The sequence below is a fragment of the Helianthus annuus genome, chromosome 4, assembly GCF_002127325.2.
Source record: "Helianthus annuus cultivar XRQ/B chromosome 4, HanXRQr2.0-SUNRISE, whole genome shotgun sequence".
Lineage (NCBI taxonomy): Eukaryota > Viridiplantae > Streptophyta > Magnoliopsida > Asterales > Asteraceae > Helianthus > Helianthus annuus.
Genome location: NC_035436.2, coordinates 134887168 through 134896066, shown reverse-complemented (window position 1 = coordinate 134896066; position 8899 = coordinate 134887168). Strand labels below are relative to the sequence as shown.

The 8899-nt window shown below is 39.6% G+C and overlaps 1 protein-coding gene across 1 annotated transcript; it reads right to left on the bottom strand.

The window, feature by feature from the left end:
- Positions 1 to 2096: 2096 nt before the first annotated feature.
- On the bottom strand, positions 2097 to 2735 carry LOC110933722. The gene has a single exon (XM_022176928.1). It carries the CDS (start codon positions 2733 to 2735, stop codon positions 2097 to 2099), a length of 639 nt encoding a protein of 212 aa, XP_022032620.1.
- Positions 2736 to 8899: the final 6164 nt, after the last annotated feature.

The window sequence follows — 8899 nt, the reverse complement described above, 5'->3', positions numbered from 1 at the left end:
GTCATCATTCTTATGGGTTTGTGGTGTATTTGGAAGTTGCGAAACAATGTGGATTTTAATCATAATCCGGTTATGATGGCTAGAGTTGTTGAAGAGACCAACGCGTTAAGGTACTTATGGGTCAAAAGTATATCAAAAGGAGGCATGGATAGTTTTTGATTTTTTTAATCTTTTTGTTTTGTTTTGTTTTGTTTCTGTTTGGAGCTGTTTCGACGCATGTTTTCGAATGCTTTGGTGGTAGTCTAGCGTCTTGCTATGCTATTTTTTTAATGAAATTTTGTTAATGGTTCAAAAAAAAAAATCATGTACCATAAATCTTTTGGAAGTCTAAATTGCAAGCAAAGAATTGTGGATCCAATATTGATCCACTTGCTCATAAGAATTATTGTGATTTCGATCACCAACAAATTTGTATGTATAGAGCTTGCAAATTAGCCTTCGTATGAAGATGTACTCTGCAATTTGTAATGTGCGGCTCAAGTACATGAAAAATAATATTGTGTCTTGCACATCTATTTACCAGCTATTTGACCTATTAAAATATTATTTTAAAATTTTATTGACATATTTATTATAAGATTAACTAGGAAACCATGAGAAGTGATAACTACACAACATAATATATGTGGTATATGATAGAGAAAGTATGCCCATTCATCTATAATAATTTGGTTGAAATTACCTCTAGATTAATTTTTACATTCCTTACCGTAAAAAATTGAAGGCACTAAAATAAACAACATAATTATAGAAGGCAAAAGGGTAAGAAACCTTTGGAATTGCATAATTTATGTTTCAAAAAGAACCTAGAATTTCTATGGCAGTGTAACAGGTATATCAACATAAATAATTTACAAAAGCACTCCATCAATCAAATTATTGATTACTTTTTTTACGTTGTTTACAACGTTTTCAATATATTACCAATATAATTTTTTACATATAATTTGTTTACAATATGTAAAGTGTTGTTGGATGGTATGATATGATTCAAGTCGAACATGTTTTGTTAGGTGATGATTGTTTTTTTCAATTGGTCAAAAACGAATTCGAGGTTATTGGTTACGAAGATCCAGCAAGTAGAAGTATTAGAGTAATAGGCTTTTAATTTATAACTCAAACCAGAAAAATGTATTTCCTTCGTTTACTTATCTTTTCGGTTATTTTAGATCTATAGTACGATGCTTTCGTTGTATTTTAATGTTCAACTTCAGTTTTCCATAAGTCCATGCGTTCAGTTTCTTTATGATCAATTTAAACGTAATTTTTTTTTTGAAAATAAAAAAAAACTTATCATTTCCCCACACCGCGAAATTCGGGGGAATTATCACTAGTTCGTTATAAAGAAACAAGAGGGATGGAGAAGGGAAATTGTATTCATTCATATATATTTCAACTAATACATACAAGTTTTCCATAAGTCCATGCGTTCAGTTTCTTTATGATCAATTTAAACGTAATTTTTTTTTTGAAAATAAAAAAAAAACCTTATCATTTCCCCACACCGCGAAATTCGGGGGAATTATCACTAGTTCGTTATAAAGAAACAAGAGGGATGGAGAAGGGAAATTGTATTCATTCATATATATTTCAACTAATACATACAACACATATATATACAAGTACTAATTGTAACTGATGTTGAATCATAAATTGGGGAATGATAGTGTATTATGTTTGTTATTTATGTCACCCTCAGACATATTATCATGCATTAATAAATTAACAACATACTTTTGGATGATGCTAAATTATTACTTCAGGACCGAGGCGATAAATTGATACTTCTGGATCAACAATATTGCCTCATTAACTGATACTGCACCACCTCCACCGACGAGCACCACAACCCATCGCAACCATGCCTTTCCAAGCTCAGGCAACAATGGATAATAACCATCTTTTTTTTTGGGTAAAAGAGTATACTCGGGTGATTGTATTACTATCCAAAAATAACAAGTAGAATGGATGGGTGCCAAACTAGTTCAATAGTGTGACATGCCACACTAAAGTAAAGCAAGCAACAAAAGCAAAACTACAAACCGAACAAAACACCTAAACACTATAGATTTAAATCAACTAAAGTTGCATGATGTTTAGGTGGTATCCGCTTCATCCAACGATGAAATCTTCCAAATCTTCAATAGTCTTGTAACCCACTCGTTACTCTTGAACTTAAAAGAGTGTAGCTTCAAGCGAACTGTCTCTGTAATCTGTTCTTCTAACTTCTCCGGCGGCCTTAATTGGTTATTGAAAAATCTCGCATTCCTTTCCTGCCACACATAATAAGCAATAGCGGCAACCACCAGCTTTCGTATCACCCAAATCGCCAATTTAGAGTTTGCATTCAGAATTAACCATGCTAGCACATCATCCCATTTTCCATCAGTCTGGGACATGTCAACCTTTGCACGTAGAGAACACCAAATTTTGCTGGAGTATGGACACTCGAAGAAAAGGTGTTCATGCGATTCCAGCCCCCTGTTACATAAGAGATATGACATTAAATTCATGTTACTAGCTGCATTATTCCACATTTGAATCCGATCCTGCATAGCAAGCTTTCTTCGACAAATCAACCAACATAGGAAAGCATGTCGTGGAATAGAGAAAGACGACCACACCATCCTATACCAATCCACCTCTTGACCCGAATTTCGCAGAGAATCCCAGGCCGTTTTAGTTGAAAAATCCTCAGTCACATTCGGCTCCTTTTCCCACATTATCGTGTCCATCTTATTTGGTATTAGAGAGACCGGATTCAGCTGAAATAGAATAGGAAACAAGTCACGCCAAGCCACGGGCCAAACCCATCTATTTTCATGTACCACATCAGCCAATTTGGAATAAATAGTTAGCCCTTCCTTATTCATTTGTCTAGGGGTAATATACGAGCTCAAAGGACACCGATCACACCACTTATTATGCCATAGAAACGTGTGTTTGCCATTACCTATTTTGGAGATAAAGAAACTTCGAACAATTGGCTTTAGTTGAAGCAACTTCCTCCAACTCCAACAATTGTTTGTTTGTGTAGGAATATCCCAAAAACTTTGTCACACCCCCAAAATCCACCATGCGGAGTATCACCGCTTGGAGGCGTGACATGACCAGGATCGAGCCACCAATCATATTGAACAACATAATTAAGTAAATAAAACCAAACACAATACGATTGGTGACCAAAAGGAAGTAAACCGATTTTAGGATTAACAGCGGAAGCATAAAACATAAGTTTAAAACATAAGTCCATAGTTCATAAGTTTAAAGTCCAAAACGTAGGTTTAATAAGTTCATAAAGTTTATTCATTAAGTACGGGACATATCAGTTCGCATCCCACAACGACTACCTCCATATGCAAGCTCCATGGCATCTAATGACCTGCAAAGCATGTAATAACGAGTCAACAACAAAGTTGCGTGAGTTCACGGTTGGTTGTCCATTTTAGAGTTGTTTCCAAAAACATAGTTTAATCTCATTCGGCTATCCAGCCGTAGGGGTTACCCCATAGTTCGAAAACGTTTATTTGTTAACCATCCCATATCCACCTTCCCTGGCTATCCAGCCCGGCACTTTGGCCGTGGGGAGCTACCCCAGTATTTTAAACTACCAGACTCGTTTATCATATCGACTACTAACAAAAATCAATTGTGCCCTAGCGTCGGTGTTCTATCACCACCGACGTGCCATAGTCCATTAGTACACGCCCGCCCGACTGGCACGGTGTGAGGTTTGTTAAACCTAATAGTGCTATTAACTAATGACCCGCTCGCCATAGCCTCGGCGATTAAGTCGATACAAAAAGGGAGGGACTTCACTGATAGAGTTCTAGTCTAGTAAGTCTAAGTACGTCCCAAGGACGAGGAATTCACATTCCTGAACGCGTCCCAAAGGACAAGGAATCCCTATTCCTGAACCCATTCCCATTCCCACCGGGAATTTACCATGCTTTGTAGAAAAGTGTGAACTCACCTCGGTTTGCTCGGTTAGATTCTCAAATATAGCTAACAGTCAAGGTCGGTCAATCACGTCCTAGTATGATTTACCAGTTAGTCATTTAGTGGTTTCAAATAGAGCACAATGTTCCTACACGTATCTATCACATAACATGCATTACTTTAACTGTTTATGCCCATATATACTTCCCATCCATTCCCCACTCATAAGCAAACATACGATAGTGCACGTAACACATATAACATGTTAGATCATTCACATATAGCATACTCGACATTTAGACACGCAAGTCACAACTTATGTCAATTCAGCATTAATATTCAAAACCGGTTGTTTTTCGGACATTTAAATAAAATAGTTAAATTATTCCAAAAGTTCTCAAATTTTTACAGAATGTCTTAAACGTTACAAATTTTATTGTGTAAAAATATCGGGGTCCGGTTCATTACCAATATTTTATAAAAAATCATTTTCCCGGGCTAAACTCAGATTTATATTTTTTTCTGACCACAGTCCACGGGATAATTTATTTAAAATTCGTCGAGTGTCCGATTTACGAAATTCCAGTGGGGAATTACAAATGCATCGGTTGTCATCTACTGTACAAATTTCATGGCCCGATTCATCACAAAACTCAGGTTATGACTGAAAGTGTGACACCCATTTATTGCTGTCAAAATTCAGCTTAAGTTGTTGTTACAAATCGACACTTTAAAAATAGTAAACGAAGTCCAAAAATTACGATTCCGGTGCCATTAGAACCGTATTTCATAATAACATATTTTAGATTCAAAATATTGGTTTTTCGTTGAGTTTATGACCTGTTTACAGCCAACTGAAGTTGGCTGTAAAACCGGGACAGATCCTGTTTTCACTTTCTAACTTACTAACTTGTGTTCGATTGATTCCGTTAATCATGTTTGGTGACCGTAACAACATCACATATTAATATTAAACATCAGATAATCAACCAATAATCAAATCACACAAGATCTACATGATTTACACTAATATTCATCCACTAACCACCTTGTTCATCACTTTAGTAGACTTTTAGACTTTGATCTTATATGTTCATAATTTTTAACCGACAAAACTCTTATTAACCACTTTAGAATAGATCAAGAAGGTGTTTAGAGTCACTTACCACTAGCTCAAGGCTAGGGAAGAAACTAGTCGAAAAAACAGGTGGTTAAAAGCGCCGTAGAGAGGTCCTTGGCAATCCGCAAGCATCGGGCTTCCTTGTGCGTGATCCTTCACACTTGAATGAATGTAGAATGCCTTGAATGAAATCAAAAAGTGATGGTGGTGTGCTTGTGGTTCTTGGCCGTAAGTGCCAAAGGGAAAGAAAGTGTTTGAGTTTGAGTTGGTGAAATGAAAATGAAAGCCTTTACCCCTTGTAATTTATTTATAATCAATCCATCCTAAATAACCACTAGATAATGTGTCTAGTGGATATTAGACATGAGTATTATTATAATCAAAATGTGTAAGTGGTTGTCCCCTCATGGGAACCGAATTCGTTAGGGGGGAAGGGTAATTGGTTGGAAATTAACTAGGTAGTTTAGGCTAGTTAATTTAGTTAGGGGGGTTTAATTTAAATATTAATGTGTAGTAAATTATAACGGGTGTTAGGGTGTTCGGGTACCCTAACTAGCTCAGAAAAGGAAAAACAATGTCATGTCAATATTTTTATGTCCCGGGTTAAGTCCGGTTGTACGGTTGGATACTGTTCCGTTAAAGTGCTTAATTAATTCGTAAGGCGTCCTATTTATATATTTTGTAACGTTTTTACTTTCTAACACTTAGGAAAATATAACGGACTATTTAGTGACCTTTCTGTACACTATTAGTATATTAACAAATACGTGTAAGCATAACACAGATATCAGAAAGCAGTTAAGTAATTCCACACAGTCGTCAAGCACATTAATTATTATTAATAAATTGTACGGGATACATGGAATTATGAGGGTTGTCACATTCTCCCCCTGTTAAGAGAATTTTGCGTGGTTACTGAGGAAGCTAGTTAAGTTGCGTTGTTTTCCTGATTTTCCTGGGGTGTCACATCATCCCCCCGTTGATTTGGAATTTCGTCCCGAAATTCTGCAGTAGCTTCAGCCTCAGTAGTGGTTGCGTTTTTCTTAAACAGTTGGGGATACTCGAGTTTCATTTGGTCTTCTCGTTCCTAGGTATACTCTAGGCCACGACGAGCATTCCAACGAACTCGGACCAGAGGTATCCTGGTATGCTTGAGGATCTTAACATCTCGATCCGTAATCTCTACTGGTTCCTCGACGAATCGCAGCTGGTCGTCGATAGTGAGCTCCTTGAAAGGAACTATGAGGGTCTCATCTGACAGACACTTCTTCAGATTTGACACATGGAAAACGTTGTGAACTCCGCTGAGTTCTTCAGGTAGATTCAGCCTGTAGGCCACCTTGCCAATTTTCTCAATGATTTCGAATGGTCCAACATAACGCGGGTTGAGTTTGCCTCGTTTGCCAAAACGAACTACACCTTTCCAAGGTGAGACTTTGAGCAACACTCGATCCCCAATCTGGAACTCGAGTGGCTTTCTTCGCTTATCGGCATAGCTTTTCTGACGGTCATGAGCTGCCGCCATGCGTTGTCGTATCTGAGCAATCTTCTCGGTTGTATCTACTACGAGTTCTGGACCAGTGATTTGACTGTCACCAACTTCTGCCCAACAAAGAGGTGATCGGCATTTACGTCCGTATAATGCCTCGAATGGAGCGGCCTGAATGCTGGTGTGGTAGTTGTTGTTATACGAAAACTCCACTAACGGAAGATGCTTTTCCCAGCCGTTACCAAAATCGATTACACATGCTCTAAGCATGTCTTTAAGGGTTTGGATGGTGCGTTCTGATTGCCCATCCGTCTGTGGATGATAAGCGGTGCTCATATCTAAACAAGAGCCAAAAGACTTATGCATAGCTTGCCATAGTTCAGAGGTAAAACGAGCGTCACGATCAGAAATGATGGAGGTTGGCACTCCGTGCCTTGATACCACTTCTTTTAGGTAGACGTCTGCTAGAGTAGAAAACTTATCCGTTTCTTTGATAGGCAGAAAATGTGCAGACTTGGTCAGTCGATCCACGATCACCCAAATAGTATCATTTCCGCGTCGAGATCTGGGCAGGCCAGTAACGAAATCCATGGCAATTTGCTCCCATTTCCATTTAGGTATCTCTGGTTGTTGGAGTGGGCCTAATGGTTTCTGGTATTCGACTTTGACCCTAGCACAAGTCAAACATACTGACGTAGGTTGCTATGCTGGATTTCATACGAGGCCACCAGTACGTAGTCTTTAGGTCGTGGTACATCTTATCCGAACCCGGATGTACTGAATAACGAGACTTATGTGCTTCATCCATCACAAGCTCGCGTAGGTCTCCATACAGTGGAACCCAGATGCGTCCGTTAACATAGTAGGCGTCGTTTCCCTTTTGTTCTAGTCGTTGCCCTATCCTCGTAGGGACTCAGCCCTGATGTTCTCTGCTTTCAATGCTTCACCTGAGCATCACGAATCTGAGCTGGAAGGTTGGATTGGATGGTAAGCTGTAACGCACGTACACGCCTATGTATAGTATCCTTCCGGCTGAGGGCGTCAGCCACAACATTCGCCTTTTGTGAACCTGACCCATCGACGTTGACGCATGTTTAACTCCTTTTGCTTGAAGATATGCTCGAGACTCCTGTGATCGGTGTAAATGGTGCACTTGGTACCGTACAGGTAATGTCTCCATATCTTAAGCGCGAAAACAACTGCTCCCAGTTCCAGATCATGAGTAGTGTAGTTCCTTTTGTGAACTTTAAGTTGGCGTGATGCGTAGGCAATGACCTTGTCGCGTTGCATCAACACGCAACCAAGTCCTTGGATGGAAGCATCGGAGTAAACCACAAAATCGTCTGTGCCTTCAGGCAATGAGAGGATAAGCGCGCTACAAAGTCTATCTTTCAAGTGCTGAAACGCAGATTCCTGTGCATCACCCCAGTGATAGGTGACACCCTTCTAAGTCAGTGAAGTGAGAGGTTGCGCAATCTTGGAGAAATCCTTGATAAACCTTCTGTAATATCCTGCCAAACCCAAGAATTGGCGGATCTCTGTCGGTGTGCGGGGTGCAGGCCAATTCTTGATCGATTCAACCTTAGATGGATCCATATGAATTCCATCCTTGTTTACCACATGGCCTAAAAAGTGGACTTCGCGAAGCCAGAAGTCACATTTCGAAAACTTGGCATACAACTGCTCTTTTCGAAGAAGTTCCAGCATAAGTCGTAGATGCTGCTCGTGTTCCTCCTGACTCTTAGAATAGATCAGGATATCGTCGATGAACACAATAACGAACTTATCCAGGTAAGGCTTGCACACTCGGTTCATGAGATCCATGAAGACCGCTGGTGCATTCGTTAGCCCGAATGGCATAACCAGAAACTCGTAATGGCCGTAACGAGTTCTGAATGCTGTTTTGGAGACGTCCTCATCTCGGACTCTCAGCTGATGGTATCCCGATCTCAAATCAATCTTGGAGTAATAGCTCGACCCTTGCAACTGGTCGAACAAGTCGTCAATACGTGGAAGAGGATAACGATTCTTCACAGTAACCTTGTTAAGTTCGCGGTAGTCGATACACATTCTGAAGGTACCGTCTTTCTTCTTCACGAATAACACTGGAGCTCCCCATGGCGAAGAGCTAGGACGTATAAAACCCTTTTCCAGAAGTTCTTGCAGTTGCGTAGACAGTTCTTCAAGTTCTGATGGAGCAAGTCGATAAAGCGCACGAGCTATTGGTGCTGCTCCAGGAGCTAGCTCGATTTGAAACTCGACTTGTCGATGAGGCGGAAGGCCAGGTAATTCCTCAGGAAATACCTCGGGAAAGTCGCGTACAATAGGAATGTATTCTATCTTCCTTTCTT

Bases quoted from the DNA above. Each gene is read 5' to 3' on its own strand.
- LOC110933722 (XM_022176928.1), bottom strand. From the start codon at position 2,735: ATGGACACGATAATGTGGGAAAAGGAGCCGAATGTGACTGAGGATTTT.